Source organism: Castor canadensis, chromosome 8 (genome assembly GCF_047511655.1).
Source record: "Castor canadensis chromosome 8, mCasCan1.hap1v2, whole genome shotgun sequence".
Lineage (NCBI taxonomy): Eukaryota > Metazoa > Chordata > Mammalia > Rodentia > Castoridae > Castor > Castor canadensis.
This window is the reverse complement of record NC_133393.1, coordinates 146673001-146694017: the sequence shown is the minus strand read 5'-3', so window position 1 is coordinate 146694017 and position 21017 is coordinate 146673001. Positions and strand designations below refer to the sequence as shown.

Sequence of the window (21017 nt, the reverse complement as noted above, 5' to 3'; positions counted from 1 at the left end):
AGTCATGAGTTAGGGATAAAAACTGAGGCTTTGAATTGTTCTTGCTTGCCTAACTCCAGTTGGAGACACACCCTTCTCCAGAAGTCAATTTGGGCTTGCCCATCAACTTTCAAGCACATGTCTGATTTGTGATCATGGCAGCACCCCAATATTTCTAACAACAGTGAAGTTTACTAGGAGAAAAAGACACTGTCAATAGACTGAAAGTGGATCATCTCTAAAGTAGGAAGGACAAGATCAGCATTTGGAGCCCCAGGTCCTTCTGATCCCTGGGATCCAGTCTATGGGCTTGAGTCTGTCTTGCTGAATTAAAGTTATTGATTACCTATGGGAAATTCCCAGTCCTAGGGCTATCTGATACCTTAGGGTGGATTCCTTTGATCTTAACAGAGATTGTTGAGAGTTGGAAAGTTGGATTGTGAAGTTTTGCTCTCAGAAAATTGTTGAAGAATTCTCCATTTTAGGTTTTCCTTGCATATCCCCTTCATTCAGGCTAACAAGATCCTGGTGGGATGAAGTCTCCTTCAGAAGCAAGGAGGGTGAGGCTTTGGGAAGCCACAGGGGCACCAGTATATTTACCAAGATTGGACTTGGTCACAGGGTACAACACACAAACTTGGAAGGAAAATAGCCATTTGAATAAACATATATATGTGAGTAAGTACTTTTGTATGTTTGAGGGAGTAGAACACAGTCATTTGATTCTGACAACTTGGGTCAAGTTCTGGATCCAGTACTCTAATACAAATTGGCCACCTTACTTAGCCCTTGTGGGTATTCCATCTGCTTTAAAATGGAAGCAACAGTGGTCCTCATTTCATTTCATTTGTGTGATCTCTTAATGAGGTGGGAGTAAAAGCCTTGCTTCTCATAGGCAATAAGTATTAACCATTCCCAGTGGTTTACACAGTGCTCCTAACCCCAGGTGACTGCCAGAATATTCCTCCCATTCCTCTTTCCGGGCATATCTTTCTACATTACTGGTTCTCATTCAATTTCCTTCTCCTTAGACCCTAACATCATAAGAGACCCCTTGCTCTGCTGGGCTGAGGTCAGAGTGAATTGGAGTAAGATGGCTCACTTTCTTTCTATAGTAGCATCAGAGCTGAGGAGAAGCTGAACACTGTGTGTTGAGTCTGGCCAGGCTTCTGCTGCCACCCTGGAGGGAACCGAGGGAGACCTGTGCTGCCTTGACTGCAGCTGCCTCTCATCCCTGCAGCCTAGACGCCACCTGTGAGCTTCAAGGAAAACTTTTCCCAGACACCAGTGAAGGCACCATGAATTCAAATGCTGCTCAGGTATGTTATCTGAAATCTGATCCCCTGCCTTAGTACTAATTGACAAACAACACCTTCAAATAACCCACAACATACACCTTCCGCTTGGGATCACCTGGTCTCTGGAGAGGCTGGCAGCAGAGCTGAGCCCCTGCCAGGTTTGTGAATCCATCTGAGTGGTTCTCCACCTTCTCTTCTGTTTCAGGGTACAGGGCTAAGGAGGAGCAGTCAGCATAAAGCTGGGTACCAATTCAGTCTCTGCTACTGCTTAACTGTGTGACCCGGGTCCGATTGCCTAACCTCTTGGAGCTCATTTATAAAATGGGGACATCATTCTCTTCCAGAGCCCTGTTGAGGATGAGGAGTTGGAGGAGTCACTCCATCCCCAACTTACTGCAGAGTCTTCCTCTACCTCGGTTTTGATGTGACGCAGTTGTCCTTAGCTGTGTGCATCCAGTCACCAGCTGCATGTCCAAGTTATAACAAGACTCCAGGTCATATACACCCAGGCACCTGAAGGGGAAAGGGAAAGTCCCAAGTTGTGAGCAGCTCACAATCAAACCAACAACCAAACACCCAGATTGCTGGCCAAGTGCCACGCTCTGTCCCACACTTCTTGCTATTCCACACAGAGAAGCAAACTTGGCCCGACATTCCAGGACCCTCTCAACATAAACCATCTCAACTGGGGGTCTCCTTGGTATTCAGGAAGAAACACCTGCCTCTGACAGATTGTGGGACGCTCCACCTACACCTCATAAACTTCTACAGAGGCCCCTAGAACACCGCCCCCACCTCCCCATCAGCACAGTCTCCCCACATCCTAGACACACTACAGGCTTGTGGTGGTGCTGTTCTTGAGTGTCTTGCCCACTCTGCCTCTAGACAGGTGCCTGCTATGGATTGAACTCAGGGCATCATGCTTGCTAGGCAGGCATTCTACCACTTGAGCCATGTCCCCATCCCTCTGTAGTTCCTTAGTATGGGTTGGTGCCGAGAATGAGTTCTCAACCTTGTCCCACACTGTGCTCATGATGGTCTTAAGGTAGGTTTTAATTAGGTCTTAATTAGGTTTTTCCTTAGTGACAACTTCCCAGCTCAGAATGGTGGGCTGCCTGTATTGTGTAATTGCAAAGTCTGAGGAGACGACGTCCCCACTCAGAGGAAAAATCTTCCTCTAGTATGTTCTCCAAATTCAGACATTTTCAGGCTTAGAAATTTAAATAACAGGTCTAACAATCTCTAGAGGCTTTTCACATGGCCTTGGCATACACACATGTGAAGCTGTCAGCAGTTAAGGTGTCCATTGGGCTGGTGGGTTCTGACAGGAAGGCCTTAAAGGTTGGAGGTGACAGGTGGTGGATCAGGAATTGGAAGGGTGCTATGGAGAGGGTTAAAAGCCTTCTCTCTTGTCTCTCAGTTAGGTGAGGCCCTGATGGACTCAATATCTCTCACATGGAAAGGGCAGAGCACTCGGGACTGAAAGAGCTAACAGCTATCAAAATAATCTTTATGGTCCCTTCTGACACTGAGATGTTTATCTGTTTGTTTGTTTTTTTTAATTCGAAGTATCCAGAGCTTGCTAAACTCAAAGACTTAGGGCACAATCCCAAGGACCACCCTTTTTCTGGCAACTGCACTTTTGGGGACTTCCTAAAGCCACCAGCAGGTTTGACAATTCACCAGAAGGACCCACGGAACATGGTTACAACACATTCCCAGTTTATCACAGAAAAAGGACACAAGCTAAAAACCAGCCAAGGCAACAGACACACAGGGCAGAAGCTAGGGGATCTTTAAACAAGAAGCTTCTGGTGCCTTTAGGACACAGCACAGTCCTGTATGAAACATGTGACAATTCACATGGAATATTTCCAACCAGGGAGACACCCTGTGGAAGAAAATCATTCTGATGCACGCTGAGGTAGTCAGGAACACTATGTTTATGGCCGTTGCAGTAGGGTAAGGAGATCAGGAGAAGCTCTGGACACAGTAATGATAGCCGTGGACTTACAGTTAGCACACAAAGAGGGGCAGTAGATGGCTAATTACTGATTACAGAGAGATCAAGGACTAATACATCAAAGGTGAGGAACTAAAAACACCTACCAGCCACCATTACATGAAATGAGCAAAAAGAGGTGGCACTCAAGTTCCTAGAAGATGTCTTTGCTTCCCAGAAGTGAGATGAACACGGGTCCTCCTCTTTATTAGTCTAACTCCCTCCCTTAGTATTCCTGTCCTGTACCTGTGACTCCCTCCCTCATTTCCTGCCTTATATCTGTGACTTCCTGGCCCCCTGGAGTTGAGAAATAGATTTTCAAGCAATGCTTCCACTTCTCCACTATTCCACCTCTGAATAAAGCCTTTCTTCTCCCCCAGCTCTTGGCTCTCAGACAGCTGGTTGCTGAGGACTGAGCTTCTGGACCTGGAGTCAGTAACACAGCAACAGTGTGACTCAGTCCTGAGAAACAAGTCATGAGGGGTTTCTCGGGCTGTTGCTGTAAGGCACAGGTGTGACAGCCAAGCTGACTGCCCCTTCCTCTTGCTTTCTGCTTTGGGTGTACATGACCCCAGAGACAGGACAGTCTTTTGAGATCATGAGACACAAGGACCATGAGACAGCCCAGAGAGCTGGAAGGGTGGGCAGGCAGAAAGTGCTGGGTATTGAGTGACTCCACACATTGGTTCTGCATTCTGGGTTTTCATCCTTCCTTGTCACCCTTGGTCTCAGGCTGACCTTTTTCTGGACTTCAGTTGGGTTCTGATGTTGGCCAGTGTTCCTTACTCCTCAACTGACTGACTCATGGCTGCTCAGATCCCAAAACAGTTGTTGGAGACAAAGAGGGCAGGAGCTGGGAGGAAGCCCAGGTGGAGTACTGCCCAGGCAGGGAGCCCTCCATCCCCAGTTGGCACCTGAGCTCTCCTCATGCAGCACAGCAGCAAGGTATCTCCCTTTAGTGACTGGAAGACATTGTCCTTGGGAAGAGAAAGAAGTGGTTTGGACAGCAGCTTCCCCTGAGAAATCTTTGATGACTTCCCAGGGTCAAGTTCAATCCCCTTCACCCAGCACACCTGCCCTCCTCCCTGCTGCATCTCCTACCTTCCTCACTTCTTCTCCCATTCACAACTCCGCATAAGAACTTTCCAGGACTCCCTGCCTCCTTCACCTTGATCTGCTTCATCACCTCCAGGCCATTGCAGGTGTTGTGTGCTCCACCTAGAATGCTTTCCCCACCTTCCTCACCATGTGACATTTCCATGCTGCTCCCCCACTTTCCCATGGCCCTTCTGGTACCTGGGTTCCCAATGCCTATTGGCTCCTCAATTCCACTTCACAGCCCCTCACACCCCAGAGGTGGACAGAGGACTGTTGTGGGGGCAGCAGGGAGGGAAATCCTAGCTCCATATATCAGGTGGGAAGGCAGAGGCTCAGTAGGGAAAAGCCTTGCTCTGCTCCTCTGACCCTGAGATGGAAGCAAAACAAATGTGATTTCAATAGTCTCAAAGTTTCCATGCCTGTCTACATCTACAAACGTGGAGGCATACCCCCTAATACACCCCACAGTCTGTGTATTGATCACAGTATTACAAGCTTGGGATGATCCTGCATATCCTGCAATGTGTCCTCCTAGTCTCCATGTCTGGTCACCTTCTCCACCTATACACAGGACAGCCTCTACCTACTTTCTCCATCCTCTCCAGGCTGAGTAGAGGCCAGGTGAGGACAAAGTGGCCCAGTCCTGCCCTATTATATATGCTCAACTGCCTTCTCCAGACACTGGGAAAGTCACTCCACTCTTGGGACCTGTTTTCCCACAGGGCCTGGCATAGAATACAAACTTTCACACAGGTGGGTCTGAGAACCCTCTGGGCTCATATTTCAAAAGCAGCCCTTTGCCCCACAGGGGCATCCACAACAGGACCCTGGACCAGCTTTGAATGGGGAATGGGCCAGAGCTCTTTTGTGGTAGCAGCTGAATCACAGGAAAACAGGAGGAGAAGCAGCTGTGGAGCACTGAGCTGTAGCCCGGGGCCTGGTGCTGGGGATGGAGAACCACGCTGAAAACTTTCCGCCATGAGCCTTAGCGTCCTGGAGCAGGACACAGGTGTAACTCCTCCCGGACCTCTTGCATGCTCATGGTCACACATGAAATCGATCAACAGGAGTGCCCCTAAAGTTGGGGGGTGTACCAATCCAGAGACTCCACTTTCCACGTGGAAACAGAAAAGGGGACAGACTAGAGGCGATGAAATGAAAGCCCCTGGGCACTTGGGGGGGCTACCAGTTTCTGGGTCCCCCTTCTCATTTGAGAAGCCTTTTTGTTTTCCATCTCAGACTTTGCTATCTATCTACTTTGTTATCTGTGCACTTTGGTGGCCTCAGTATTCCTGACAGCCCCTTCACAGTCAATGCTTCTGATTTCAACAAGCCCTACTTGCTTTGTGCCTTTCCCATCTGCTTTGTTTATTTCCCCGACTTTTAATTCTTTATTGGGTAGAAGAAAAGGACCCTCATCAGAACGTACAGATGGTATCACCCTCAGGGTGGAAAGGCCACAAAGACCAATAGGCCCTGTGTCCCCTGCTCTCGTCTCCCTCCTTTGATTCCTTCATTTTCAAAAGTGGTGGCACCCATGACAGCCCCCTTCCCTCTGGGGTCACCTGGACCAGCCTCAGGCAGCCTGACACTCAGGCTGATATGTGTAGGGTACAGGGGAAGATAGGAGCAGTCAGACATGATCCTGGGTGCCAATACATTTGTGCTACTGTTTAATAGTGTGATCTGGTGCTGATTGCCTAACCTCTCAGCTCATCTATGAAATGGGGTGATACTCCTCTTCCAGAGGATGAGGACCAGGCGGAGGGCATACCATCCCCAGCTTACCTGGCTGAGTTTGGATGTGACCCCGTCATCCTTAGCTGTGTCGATCCAGTCACTAGCTATGTGTCTCGTGATAACTCAGATGCATCCTCATAGGCAGATATAGCCAGGTACCCAAAAGGGAAATGGAAAGTCCACGGTCTGAGCAGCTCAGGATGAAACCAATATGGCACTTGTTGGGTGCCACCCTCAGTCCCACACTGCTTGCTATCCCATTCAGAGGAGCTGATACTAGACATTGAATCCTTGCAACAGGTACAAAAGAAATTAAAGAGAGCCCAGAATGTGAGATTAAGGGGACAACCTGACTTAGGAGACAGCTCTGGCCAAGAGGGAATCAGGCTACTCCCTCAACAAAGGAAGAGTCTTGACATTTTACTGATTTGTTGGGAGTGGGCTAATCCGGTGACCTTCCCTTAGTTACGGCCACAGTTTCAAAAGACATCTTGTGTGCAAATATTGTGGCCTTATGCCTGATGGGCTAATGGGCAGTCAGCTCTGCCTAGGAAATGCTGAGTCGCTCTCACGACTGGTGTCATTGTCTTGTATAGGTATCCTGGCCTCATGAAAGGGCTAAAAATTGAGTCTGAAAACTTAAAACAAAGCAAAAAAAAAAAAAAAAAAGCACAAGGATGAAGTAGAATAAACACATTTATGGTCAAACAGGCCATAGGCCAAATATACCCTGCATTGTAGCCTTAGATGAAATATTTCTCAAATGATTAACATATCTGCATGTATTGCTGAGTAGAGTCTGACCCAAAGGTTGAGGCAGCAAAGGGGGCAGACATGATGTAAGGACAGAGATGCCTGCCCTTTTATCCCATTTCAGTCACCTGTCCTTCAAGTTTCACAATAACGTAGGCAACTATACCCACATCTCCGGGATGCTATCTGAAACAAACAGTAGGCATTTCTATGGCCATCCTGGACCTCACCAGCTTTAGACTGGTCTATTCATAAGGGGCCCTTGTCTATAAACTCTCTGGCCTTGTGTTGTGTTCTTGTTTTTATGACAAATCTATAGGAGGTGACAGGAGGGAGGTGATGAAAATCCAGCCCTGGCTGCTGGATGAGGAAGGTACTGCTCCTCACCCTGAGCCAGACACGAAGGAGCTTCACCTAGTGTTCCAGTGGGGTCTGCAGGTGCTGGAGTCTGAGGACAATGGCTGGCTGTGAGAGTGAGTGAGTGAGCAGGAAGGCAATGGATGACTTGCTCTTGAGAAATGATTCAAGAGAATTGCAAGTCAGGCATCTGGTGCCCAGGTGAGCCAATCAGGGTAGTCAGGGTAGGGATCCTGCTCGACCTGACTGCAGCAATCTTGATCATAACTGCAAGGACTGTCCCTGAATGACCCTGGCCTCTTTATCCTGCATGGAATCCCAGCTCACCCTACATGAGCACAATCACTAGAGTGATATGTGAGCTTTATCACTGACTGCACTCTTAGCATTAGGAATTTACCTCACCCCTTTGATGGTACATTGAGATAAATTGAGTATAGTTTGGTTTGAATGGAAGCCACTTTGTATAAGCCCCCTCTCTCAGACCCAAGGTGGGCAGCCACCAGTCTTGCTGCTTCCACACTTTTGTCCTTAGGTCCCCAAAAAAGAAACACTCAGTAATTCTGTATCTTTCTGCCCCTTCTCAGGTCACAGGCTATTTCTGCCTGTGCTGGGGTGTTCTTTTATAACCCATTTCCATTTCCCACAGATTCATCACTTAATACTTATTGAATCAAAGTATATAGAACCAAGGTAGGAAAGCCAGGTGGATATGTGATGTCCTCTTGTCCAGCTGATGAGGAAACCAAGGCTCAGACAGGCTGTATCTCTTAACCCAAAGCTAGTGACCTCTACTCACCAACAATTTCCTTGACCTGGGCCTCAAATCTTGTATTGTTCCCACCGCCCCATATCAATGACTGTTCCAATACATCTGGAGTTTCACTGAGATTTCATTGGTCCCTCAGTACAACCAGGACATTTTCTGTGTTCCACCCACTTGACTGTTACTGCCACCCTCATCATCGTCTTCCTTCAATCACCATCATCACCATGGGAATAGTCAAGAAGTCACTGCTGACTAAGATGAGAGGAAGGTGATACTGCAGACACAGGGCTGGAGACCAGGGAAAGACTTTATTTGTGCTGGGACATCAGACCATGGGGGTGGGGGTCAGTAGAGGAGCTGCTGTGTCTACTCCCAATCATCAACTGACTCTGGTTCTCTCCCCTTTCACCTCATTATTTTTTGGACCACATCATTGCTTGTTGCTGCAGACTCTTTTCTATCCATGCCCCTATGGCATTCTTTAGTCCAAAATAAACTGTTTCCTCTCATTCTCACACTCTTTTGTCTCCTTGTGTCCCTTATTTCTCTTTGTCCCAGTTGCTATCCGTTTTACCCCTGCTGAGCTCAGCCACAAAAATGTCAAACTCCTTCACATTCAGTTTCATAGACTTGATTCACCCTCTGTCCCCTCAAATAAAATGCCTCCATGAGCGGACACCCTGGGCAGCACATCTCCTCTGAATTGCACACAGCTACAGAGAAGGAAGCTGTAACTGTGTAGGATCAGACTGCAAAGTGTCCTGGATCTGGACAAGCTCCTTCAACTTCTTCTCCAGTTCCTGAGCCACCTGCCGCAGCTCTTTAGCCAACTCTGCTTCTGCACCCTCAGACAAGTGCTTTGAATCCTGCACAAGACTGTACACATCCATCCCAAGGGTGATTCCTGCGAAGATTCCACCCCTGATCCGGGCTCCTCTGGTCATTGTCAGTGCAGTGCCTCGTAAGGCTCTCTGCACCTGCTCGGCACTTTGAGCTGAGGTTCTCCCAGTGGTCATGAGGCTCCTGGCTTCACGTAGTAATTGAGGATTCAGTCTGGCTTCTTTGATGGCACGGACGTTGTACCCAAGGCCTTTCAGGGATGTTTTCAAATTTACAAGCCCAAATAAAACTTTAGGTACACACTTAAGCATAATTCTTTTGAACTTGTTCAATATGTCTATGCTGACTGACAACAGGCGGTGGGCTTCATCATGGACTGACGATCTGTTTGCTTCCTCCACTATGGTACTGGTAATACCGGTTGCAGTAGACAATGCTCCCAGCGCCATTCCACCCGCTGAGAGCACCAGACTTGTCCCTGCTGTCACAAATGCCAGGGCGAAGCCAAGGATGGTCATGAGTCCAGAGGCAGCACCTGTGGAGCTGGCCACCACGTTGGAGATGGTGCAGCCCCTGTGCACCCTGTCAACCTCTTCTGCAAGGTCACAGAGCTTTCTTATGTGCTGCTCAACCTCCGTTTTCACCTGCGGAAACTCGTCCCAAAACCTCTTCACCTCCTGCAGGTCTTTCTGGATCTTCTCTTTTTCCTCTTCGGTCATGTCTGCTGTGAGCTTCTTCAGAGCTTGACGCAGCTCATCAGCCTCTTCCCTGTAACAGTAAAGGTCAGGTGATTAAGGAAGTTTGCTTATCTATAAAATGGGCCCCCTAACATCTGCCCTGCACTAATCACACAGCTTGCACTATAAATCAAGTGGAAAAGGAATTCACAAGTGCACAGAATTTTTCTTTCAAAAAGGAACATGCTTGGTTCATAGATGTTCTGTGGTCCTTAGTAAAGGCTTGATGAGTACAAGTCTTCTGGATGCTCCTTAGTGTGTGGCATTTGAAAGAGACACCTTCTCTCTCAAGAACGAGGCCATGATACCAAGGTATTTGTTGATAGGAAATTCTGTAGGTGAACAAAAAGACATGGATTGGAGCCCAAAAATACCTTAATTCCGAGAATGTCCGGGTGTGGGGAAGAATTACCATTACTCAGAGAGAAGCCTTTCTTTGCTCTCAGTAGCTGCAAAGAGATCTGTAGCTCCTTGAGTGTCCTGCCTTCTAGAAAAGCCCGTGTTTGCCTGGGACTTTGGACACAAGACCACACAGGTTGAGCATCTCTAGTTCAAAATTCCTAAACCTGAAATGCCTCAAAGTCGAAAATTTTTTTCAGTCCTTAAGGTTGACTTCAGGGCCTGGAGCTCGGTGGTCACATGCTCTACCACGTGAGCGGGGCTCCCAGTCCTTTTACTTTCGGATTGTGTTTCAGATAAGGTTTCAGATAAGGAGATAAGGTCTCCCGCTAACTTTACCTGAGCCAGCCTTGGACCTTCACGTGTTTTGGGTGCTTTGGCATCATTTCTGACCTTCGGTATCCACTGCTGTATTTGTTGGAACCACAGGTATGTACCACCAGGCCCAGCTTGGTTCTTTATAATTTTATTTTGCTTTTCAGTTAGCATATGTTAATAATATAAGAGGATTTCATTGCAATAATTCCACACATGTATGCACTGTACTTTGAACAAGTTCACGCCCTCCACTATACTCCCATCCACCCTTTATCTAACCATGTTGGGTGAGATTCATTACATACATGTAGCATTCTTCAATCCTCTTCACCCCTCAGTATCCTTTCCTCCTCACTTCCCCCTGATTCTCAGGGCATCCCCCTATAACATTCATGTCCCATTATTGTTGTTATCATCATCCTCATCATTTTAGGTCTAGGTTCTACAAATGAATGAGAATATGTGATATTTAACTTTTTGAGTTTGGCTTATCTCACTCAACATTATGGTCTCCATTTTCCTACAAATGGCATAATTTCATTTTTCTTTATGGATTAGTAAATATCCCATGGTGTATTGCATACATATATAAATATATATGCATATTTATATACAGACATATTTATGTGACATATTTTCCTTATCCATTCATCTGTTGTCGAGTACCTTGGGTAATCTCACAGTTTGGCTCTTGTGAACAGAGCTTCGATAAACACGGGTGTGCGAGATCTCCCTCGTATATTGGTGACACTCATTTGAATATTTGCCTAAGAGTGGAATTGCGGGGTCATAAGGTCAGTCTGTTTTAGTTCTTTGAGGAACCTCCATACTGATTTCCTTAGTGGTTTCACTAGTTTACATTCCCACCAACAGTGTATGAGAGTTCCATAAGACCTCCCATGATCAAGGATTGGCAGAAATAATATCATGAAATTGTTATACTACAAAAATCAATCTATAGGTTCAAGCAACACCTACCCATTAAAGTCCCAAAGTCAGTCTTTGCAGAAACACAAAAATCAATCCTAAAATTTACATGAAGGCAGAAAAGACCCTGAATAGGATAAGTAATCCTGAACAAGAAGAGCAACCTGGAGGTATCACAATGCCAGACATGAAATTATACTTCAGAGTCACAAAAACAGCATAGTACTAGCATAACACCAGACATGAAGAACCATGGAACAGAACAGAAGATCCACAAATAACTCCACATAGCTACAGCCAGCTGATCTTTGACAAAGGAGCCAAAGACATCCATTGGAGAACAGACAGCCTCTTCAACAAATGGGGCAGGGAAAACTGTTTATCTACATTCAAAAGACTGAAACCAGACTCCTATCTCTCAAACTATACAAAAATCAACTCCAAATGGATCAAAGATCTCAATGTAAGACCTGAAACTTTGAAACTACTACAAGAAAACATGGAGAAAACTCAGAGATATAGGCATAGAAAATTGTTTTCCAAATAGGACCCTGGCTTATTTTTGAGACAGAGTCTCACTAACTTTTTCCCCACCCTTGTCTGGAACTGCCATCCAGCTGTCGCTGCCTCCCAGGTAACTGGGATTGGTGCACACCAATGCCTGGCCCAAAATCTGAAATGTCTTGAGCACTGACAGAAACGGCAAGTGGAAAGTCCCATGCCTGACCTCATGGGACAGCTCACAGTGAAATCACAGGTGCGCTAAAACTATTACAAAAAATTTATTTCAGACTATGGGTGTGTAAAGTGTAAAATAAAATTAACAAATTTTGTGTCTAGACACTGGTCCCATTCACAATACATTTCATTATGCATCTGCAAATATTTCAAAATCAGAAAAATTCCAGAATCTGAAACATTCTGGTCCCAAGCATTTAGGTAAAGGATACTCAACCTTAATGATTCCAAGTGTGGTAGAAGTTTTGGTATCATTTTTGACCTCCAGAACTGGACACTGAAGCCCTTGGCTTCTGGGAGGGGAGGGAGACTCCAAGTCAGCTCTGAGGCAGCCTGGGATGAAGCCCTGTGATGGTTAATTCTAGGTGGTCAACTTGACTGGCTTGACAGATACGGAAGACTGGTAAAGCACCATTATGGGTATGCTGCAGAGGGGTTTCCAGACATGATTGGCATTTGGGTCAGAGAACTGAGGGAAGAGACGCACACTGATGGAGGGAAAATCCACACAACAGGGTGGAAGCTGGGGGTAGAGGACGAAATGCCAAAGAAAAGAGAAGCTCTTAATTTGAGGTCACCTGGACAACTTAGCCTCAGTCACAAACACGTTCCATGCTGCATTTTCAGTCATCAGGATCTCCACATACTCGGGGATCATCTCATCCATGATAAATAAACTGATATCCTTAATGAGGTCTGAGACATCTAGGGGAAAGACGAAGAAGGTTGGAGGTCAGTGTGATAAAGTGAAAATGGCACCACGTTCAAGGACATTAAGCATCACAGTGCTGTGCATCTGTCACCAAAAAAATTAAAATCACATAAATGAGGTCACAGGGTAGGGCTCTAATCCTTAGGACTGCTCTCCATGTAAGACCAAAGACACCGGGTCTCTCTCTTTCTCTCTCTCTCTCTCTCCTCTCTCTTTCTCTCTCCAGAGTAGAGGCCATGTGCAGAACAGTGGGGGGGAGGCGGGCCCATCTCCACACCCAGAACAGATCCCTCTCCAGAACAAATCCTGCTACACCTGGATCATGACCTTGATTCCATAGCTGAAAGGAAATAGAGGTCATTTGTTCAAGCCTCCCTGCTTGGTGTTTTGTGATGGCAGCCAGAGACCATTACGGGAGGGAGAGCTATGGTACTTTGCAGAGAAATGAATGTTTTCCAGCTCAGAGCAATCAGAAAGTGAGCCTTTCAGTTCCAAGAAGTGGGAAAAACCCAAGGATGGCTTCCGTCTACCATGTGCCTGCTGTGTGGCAATCACTGTTCACCCGCACCTTTGAATGTGACTTCAACCCATCATGAGGTTCTGACATCAGTTTACTGGTGAAGAGGACCATTTTCAAGAGGAAGGAGAATTGACAAAAAATGCACTGAATATAGTAAGGGTGAATATTGTTTTTGTGAATGACTTTAATATATATGTATAAAGCCTTATCTAAAATTCCTGGCACTTAGATATGTTTAGGATTTCAGAATATTTAATCTTTAAAACATATTTTACAATAATTTTAATTTTTTTTAAATGGCTCAGTAATTGCACATATTTACGGGTGGCCATGTGGTTCCTCAGAGTAATCGGTGTGTCATCACCTCAAATGTTTAGAATTACTTTGGATCCAAACATTCCAAATCTTCCCTTGTAGCCATTTTGAAATATAGTTAGATGGAATGTTTAATTTTCTAGAAGGGAACAGGGCACGTGGGTGCATTACTTGCCAATCCTAGTGACCACAGGCATTCATGTTTCAGCAGTGAAACAAGTGAATAGTCACATTGAATGAAATAAATAATGTGCGATTGTAAATGGTTTCTGAAGGACAGAATTACTGTCCACATGAATCACCCCAAAAATGTACAGTTTGCAGAGATGTGAAGTTATCAGATTATCATGTCAGGTATCAGAAACCAGTATATATTAATGTGCACACTGGACAAAATATGAAATGTATACTCACAAGGGAGGAGAGTTCTTATTTCACAGAAGAAGTGACTCTCAGACAGGAAAGGGGATGGCCCAAAGCCAGCAAGCAGAGAGCTCAGGATTTGAACTCAAGGCCAACTGAACAACATTTTTGACATTACTCTCAAGATTCATGTTTTTTAAAATCCTGTGACTTCTGCATTCTACTCTGAAATGCCCCTGTGGTGTTTGCTTAAATTTGAAAATATGTCTCTAACTGCACTCTATGGAGTAAAATGATCATGCAGAGAGGAGTCCTCCTGCTAACAATGGATGTTCCAAGCCTCGCAGAGAAGGGGGGATCTTCAAGTGGGGGGGGGGCCCAGAACCTCAGCTCCATCCTTGTGACCTCTCCATGTCTCAGGGGGACCCTGCTACCCACTGGTTCATTTATTAAATGAGAGGGTGTTTATCTACCCATCCACTGCCCCAGTCCTCCCTCAAGCTCCCTGGGCCTGCTGGGAATTCCTGGTACCAAATCTTCTTCCCTCCCTTCTTCCCCAGTGTGACATCTCCAGGCACCATTTGCTCTCCAGCACTGGCTCCTGGGAAGAATTGACCTGGATGCCAAAGCAACTGGGGGAATGGAGGAAAAGGGTCTGAGAGAGCAGGACTGCAGAGGAAGCTAGTGTGCATGGGGTCGGGGGATCGTGGTCTCGGGTGGAGGCTGTTTCTTTTTTGTGTTCCCTTCAGGCTCTTCTTTTCCATAAGATAAGCAGAATTAGTCCCTGCCTGAGCCAGCCACACTTGTGAGCATATCCTTGTCATAGGTAGTTCAGGGCAGATGTTCTGTACAGCTTTGGGGTGGGAGTGAGGGAAGTTTCTACCTGGAATGAACAGTGGAGTACAAGTAAAGGGGGAGAACAAACAGTAAGGTGGACCTTTGATGGAGCTGCACCTGTGTTGGCCATCTACATATGTCACATCTGATCCTCCGAACAACATGGAGAAACACTGTTCTCTTGACACAGGTGAGGTATGGAGCTCCAGGTCAAACATGCGTGGTGGCAAAGGTCACAGTAGGTCCAGGTCAGTAGCATCTGAGTCACTCTTCCTGCTGAACCACTCAGAGCAGTTCTAGCTCCAAGCTGGTAGGAACAGTCAGTCTTCTCATGGGTACCAGCTCAGGGTCAACTCAGAGAGGGGGGGAAGTGAGAGGGAGGCAGGCTAGAAGTAGAAAAGTTTGGGGCTCATGTAGCCTGCCTGGGGATGGCCTGACTGCCCTCACCTGGCTGGGAACCACCCGTGCCCCTCCCCACTCGTTCACTATTGGGTGGAACCTCCTGGGTCTGCCCTCCCACGGGGTAGGGTAGGTTTTAAAGGCACCTGAAAAAGAAAAGCACACTCTCTGCTGGCATACTCTACCTGCACCCACTGTGCCATCTGCTTCTTCTTCTTCTTCTTCCCTTTCCTCACCCTGCAGAGCAGGTGACTCCCCTTTTCTCAATAAAGCTGTCCTACCTCACCCCATCCATGTGCTCTACTTGGATTTTTCCTATTTGGAGCACAAAAGCCAAGATCTTTTGATCACAGACTGCACCAGCACCGTTAACAAGAGGGAAAGAGAAGCCTCCAGGTTGCTTTGGACATCCTTTCCACTTTCCACGCCCTCTAACATCCTATCCCCTCTCTCTCCCCTCCCCCACGATCCCTTCCCAGGTGCCCCCCCTTCCCTGAGGTTATACTAGGCCCACAAGAGGAGGCAGGGTATGGACGAAATGAGCACCTGGACCATTCCCAGGTGCAGATCTAGGACACAAGCAGGAACAAGCCAGAAACAACCATGGCTACCTGTTACAGAGGCTTAAAAACTGCTTTTGCTGAAGGCCATTGACTCTTTACTTGGGCCCAGGATTAACTACAGGCAGGAAGCAGTTAGATGATTGCCATGGCTCTTTTCCATAGAAACAGAAGGAATAAACGTACAGTGGGGAAAATGTAACCGGAAAAACTTTTGTTTGTAGCCAGCTTGCATGCTGGCCAGTTTACTCAGTTTGTTAATTAAACTGACATTCCTTCCCTCTTTGTTACATGCTGGAGGGTCCACAGTTAACTCCCTTTACCAATTAAGCCACATAATCTACCCCTTATCTCTCTTTGACCACCAGAGAAGCAAATCTGTCAGCCAAGTCAGCCTAAACAAACAGCTTCGGAGATGTCGCCCCAGACACCAGGAGACCAAGACCAGCAGCCAAACTGGACATGTGTTTTGTTACATATTCAAGTGGAGCCAAAGAACTCCCATTTGGAAAAAAATGGATGTTTTCTCTCAGAAGTGGGGTGACAGAGCTTTGAGAGGATGACTCTCCTCTTCATCTGACAGATAATAAAACTTAATTCCTTTCTCTCAAAAACCCTACTCACATTATTTTTTAATTACTATTGAGCCCAGGGAACTGGCTTTTGGATAACATACCTGAGCAGGCACTTGAATTCATGGTGCCTACAATCGTATCTCTGAAGTTTTCCTTGAAGTTCGCAGGTGTCGTCCAGACTGCAGGGAGGAGAGAGCACACAGAGGGATAGAATGTGAGGCAGATGCAGACAAGACGGCAGTCAGGGACCAGGTCTCCCTCAGTTCCCTCCAGGGTGGCAGCTGAGGCCTAGACAGATTCAACCCAGTGTTTCTTTTCTCCTGGGCTCTGCAGCTGCTATGAAAAATAGTCAGCCATCTTGCTCCAACTCTCTCTGCCCTCAGCCCAGCACAGACGGAGGCCTCTTGTGCTGATAGAGTCCAAGGAGAAGGAAATGGGATGAGGACCGGAAATGTAGAAAGATATGCACAGAAGAAAGAATGGGAGGAATGTTCTGGCAGTCACTTGGGGGTGGGAGCACTGTGTGAACTCCTGGCAATGGCTGATGTTTCTTGAGTGTCTGTGAAAAGCAGGACTCTGACTCCCACCTACTTAAGAGATCACACAAGTCCAGGAGATGAGGTCAACTGTGACTCCCATCTTAAAGCAGAGGAACAACCACAAAGGCTAGGTGCGGTGGCCAATTTGCACAATAGTGCTGGATTCAGGATTGACCCAAGTCCTGCTGATCCAAATATCTGTGCTCTATTGCCTTAAACTTACCAAATACTTACTGACATATATGTTTCTTGTAAAGGACTGTTCTTGCAAGTTAATGTGTTGTACCCTGTGACCAAGTCGAGTCTTGGTAAATGTACTGGTGCCCCTGTGACTACCCAAAGCCCCACCTTCCTTGCTTCTGAAAGACTCTTCAGTCTATGGCCACACCACCCTGAATGCGACTGACCTCGTCTGAAAGATTCTCATCCCACCAGGATCTTGTTAGGTAGCAACAAGCCATGAGTAAAGGGGATATGCAAGGAGAACCTAAAATGGAGGATTCTTCAAGGATTTTCTGAGAGAAAACATTGCAATCGAACTTTCCAAACCTCAACAGTGTCTGTTATATCAAAGGAGCCCACCCTAAGGCATCAGGTGGACCTGTGGCTGGGAGCTTCCCATACCTGATCACTTGAATTCTGCAAGACAAAGACCCAAGCCCACAGGCTGCATCCTAGGAATCAGATGGACCTGAATCTCCACGGGATGACTTCTCCCTCATTGGGAATAATAGCCTCTACTGATGACAGGAATGTCCCTGGTAGCCTTGAGCAGACGACCCTGACTGTATAGACAAACATTGCTTCTGTCCTGAGAAGAGGAAAAAATAAAACCAGGCAGCTAGGAGGTTTCTCTCAGGCCACCTAAGATGGGGACAGCTCCCAGCAGTTTCCTTTGTCTTTTCAAGCCACATTATCTCTGGGCATTTCAGGGCAGATCCAGGTCCAGCTGCAGGTCTTTGCCGTCAAAGCACGGTGGCTCCCAAGGCCCCACTACCTCCCACCGAGTGCAAAAGTCCTTTCTGGGTAAACAACTAGGACTATGACTCCACTGTTACACAATGACCGCTGAGTTTGTGTACTTTAGGCAGTTCTAGCAGATGTTTGAGAGTCTCCATTTATGTCCTGCTGTCTCTCCCCTCCAGCATTAGTAATTTTTATGTGAGGAGAAGGAAAAGAGAAATTTTCCAAGAAACACAGGACCAGTTACAATCTGATGAATGGCAGGGCTTGAGAAAGGTATTCAGAAATCCCCTGCCAAGTCTCAGGCCCAGCCCTCTCCAAACTCCCATTACCATGTTCACTAATGCTGGCATAGCTTTTAGGAGGAAAGAGTGAGTCATTTCCTCACTGCACTGTCTGTTTCTCCCTATGTGCACAAAACAGGACACAAATCAAGTTAACACAAAGAGATGCATTTTTAGAATGAGCAGATTGGCCAAACAAGAAATGACCTAATGCCATCCAAAGTCAGTCAGCTGTAGGGGACACACCACCCTTTGTGGTTGATGGAATGTAAAGGATTCCAGAGTTTTGGAGGACAATCAACCATCCCCAGCCAACTCTGAAATGCGCCCAGGAACAACAGCCCAGCACCTGTCTTGCAATAGCCACAGTTAGCAGAGGAAAGTGTGCGAGGGACAAAACCGTGCAAGGCTACGAGGGCAGTGCTCAGAGCAGCTTTGCTTTCAGCACCAAAAGCAGGGAAAGAAGTGGCCATCCGGCCCCGAGGGAGCACACAGTCAAATCAGAGGCCACTGTGTGCTAGGCTCACTGTGCCACCCTTAAACAAGATGACAAGAAGGCGACCTGGAGGAGGACACCCAGGAGAGGAGGCCTGGGACACACAGATGGAAATGGGTTCATGGAGCCACATTGGGCCAGCAAGTGTGAGTGTGCCCATGTCTCCTTGTGTGTGTGTACATGCGTGTGTTGGCATAAGTGAGGTTTAATTTTACAAGGTTGCTGAAAATTTTTCACCATTTTTACACCAAATAGCAATCTGGGACCTAGCAAGCTGAGCCCACTTTCTCTCCACAGGGCATCACCTGAATCTGAGAAACTAGTGCAGATTTCCTGTTTCCCCACTTTACCACATCCCTGTGTCACCTGTATTCCAAATGCTGCTGTCCCCTCATTGCCACTGTCCCAACTCAACCCTGCCCCAGAGCTGGGCAGCAGCCTGCTGGTGATTGAGCAGAGCAAGGAATCCCTACTCCATTTATCAGATGAATAAACAGAGAATCAGAGAGGGGAAGTGACTTATAAAAGGTCACACAGCTCTTCCTGGGCAGATAGGAGGCCAACCCTGCTCATCTGGCCCTGAGACTGAAGCAAAAATGTATGATTTTAATAACCGGATGTTGCTGGTTTCTCTCTGCTTCTACAAAAACAGAAGTCCACCCCAGTGCACCCACTGCTTGAACTTTGGTCTTATGGTTGCAAAACCAGGAATGTGCTAAAGGACACCAACCTGCAAAGTGCTTCCTCAAGTCCCCACGTCTGATCACTTTCCCAACTGGATACACAGGACAGCCTCTGCCTTCTTCCACTATCCCCCATGTGCTGAGCAGGGGCCAGGTGGGCGCCAAGGGTACAGACCTGAGCTCTACCTGCTTAGCCTTCTTTCCCAGACTCTGGACAAGTCACTCCCTTCTTGGGACTCAGTTTCCCCACAGGACCAGGCAAGAGTATGTGTTCAAAGACAGGTTGGATGACACACCTCAGGACTCCTTATGTCCCCAAAAACAAACCTTTGCCTCCAGCAGGCCTTAGCATTAGCACACCAGGGTCAGCTTCACAGTGGCCAGGCCACAATGACCAGCTGGCTCTGAGTCCCCTGCCCTCCTCCACTTCCCTTGGTCCCTCCATTTCCCACAATAGCCACCTTTCTTCTGGAGGCACCAGGCCATGACTCAGGCTGCTTGGCATCTGAGCTGATACTTGGGACCTTTCTGGAGCCATCTGAGTGGTTCCCTTCCCTCCCTTCCATTTCAGGGTGCAGGGGAAGGAAGAAGCAGTCAGACACAAGTACGGATGCAAATCCAAGCTCTGCTAGTGTTTAATAATATGACCTGGAATAATTGCCTACCTCTCTGAGCTCATCTCTGAAATGGGGAAAATAATCCTTCATTCCAGAGTCTTTGTGAGGATGAGCTAGGGGAGGTCACTCCATCTCCAACTTACCACAGAATCTCTCCCGTCTGAGTTTGGATGGACCCAGCTGTCCTTAGCTGTGTGCCTCCAGTGATGAGCTGTGCCTCTGAGTTACAATCAGACTCCCTTCCCAGGCCATATATACCCGGGTACCAGAAAGGGAAAGGAAAATTGAAAGTGCTGAGCTCTGAGCAGGTCACGGTCATACCAAAAACCAACATGCTGCATACTGGTTCCATCCTCAGTCCCACCCTCCTGGCTGACCTGCTCAGAGGTGCAACCTTTGGCCTGACATTCCAGGTCCCTCTCAGCCCAAACCATCCCGGTTGGGGATCTCCATGGTCTTCAGGGAGAAAACCTGCCAGTAACAGACTGTGGGACCATACACAGAGCCCTCCCTGTCCTTCCTGGACTTGAACCCAGCCCCCACCCAGGACACCTGCCTCACCACCTCACCACCAGCAGTATCAGCACTGTCTCCCCACTGGATGCATGGCAGGCTCACCGTGGTGCTGCTGCTGAGTGTCCCATCTGTGTGGCCTCTAGGTAGGTGCTTAAACAGCAGCCATGCTTCTTTCAGAAGCCCTCCAGCATCCTTCCTAGAAGAGTCCAATACCCCCTCCTCCCATAGTGCCTTTCAGGGCAGAACAAAGACTTCTGCTTGGCCGGTCCCAAGGCTGGCACTGTCATCAGATCTCTTAACTTAGCCTCAGGTAGGAGAGGCTCCGATCATGGCTGGACTCCAAAGGCCACCTGACCCTTCCATTGGAGCCTTTTGCATCCTGAGAAAATGTCTTATCCTAGGATTATAGGGCTTTATGACCACCTGGTCAGAGCTTTTAAGGAAGGACACTGGGCAACCACACAAAACTCACACTACAGCTTACAGTGGATTTACTTCTCCACTCATTTGGTGCATTATAACCATTTCCTAAAGATCTAATTGTCTCCCTAGTTTTTTATTGTGGTACTTGGATTTGAACTCAGGACCTATACCTTAAGCCACTCCATCAGCCCTTTTTTGTGATTTTTTTTTAAGATAGGGTCTCACAAACTATTTGCCTGGACTGGCTTTGCACTGCAATC

At 47.2% G+C, this 21017-nt stretch overlaps 2 protein-coding genes across 9 annotated transcripts in view; both read right to left on the bottom strand.

Moving 5' to 3' along the window:
• Positions 1–8155, bottom strand: part of LOC109687683 (apolipoprotein L3-like) — a 51484-nt gene extending 43329 nt beyond the window's left edge. For 2 of the 3 annotated variants that reach the window (XM_074084391.1, XM_074084389.1), the window contains exons 1-2: positions 8027–8155; positions 1672–1790 (exon numbers count right to left, since the gene is read on the bottom strand). The gene's annotated coding sequence lies outside the window, so the exon portion shown is untranslated. The remainder of the gene's footprint in view (positions 1–1671; positions 1791–8026) is intronic. The other variant, XM_074084395.1, reaches the window with a different exon arrangement.
• A 130-nt stretch (positions 8156–8285) lies between these two features.
• On the bottom strand, positions 8286–20576 carry LOC109678666 (apolipoprotein L3-like). 6 transcript variants are annotated; one of them, XM_074084385.1, is made up of 4 exons: positions 20437–20557; positions 16338–16415; positions 12534–12660; positions 8286–9604 (listed from the first exon to the last, which is right to left on the bottom strand). In XM_074084385.1, exons 2-4 carry the CDS (start codon positions 16357–16359, stop codon positions 8710–8712), a joined length of 1044 nt encoding a protein of 347 aa, XP_073940486.1. In that variant the 5' UTR covers positions 16360–16415; positions 20437–20557; the 3' UTR covers positions 8286–8709. The 6 variants fall into 6 exon arrangements, with proteins under 6 accessions (XP_073940486.1, XP_073940484.1, XP_073940485.1 ...); XM_074084383.1 differs by lacking the exon at positions 20437–20557 and adding an exon at positions 19962–20139; XM_074084384.1 differs by lacking the exon at positions 20437–20557 and adding an exon at positions 17400–17751.
• Between the last annotated feature and the right edge of the window lie 441 nt (positions 20577–21017).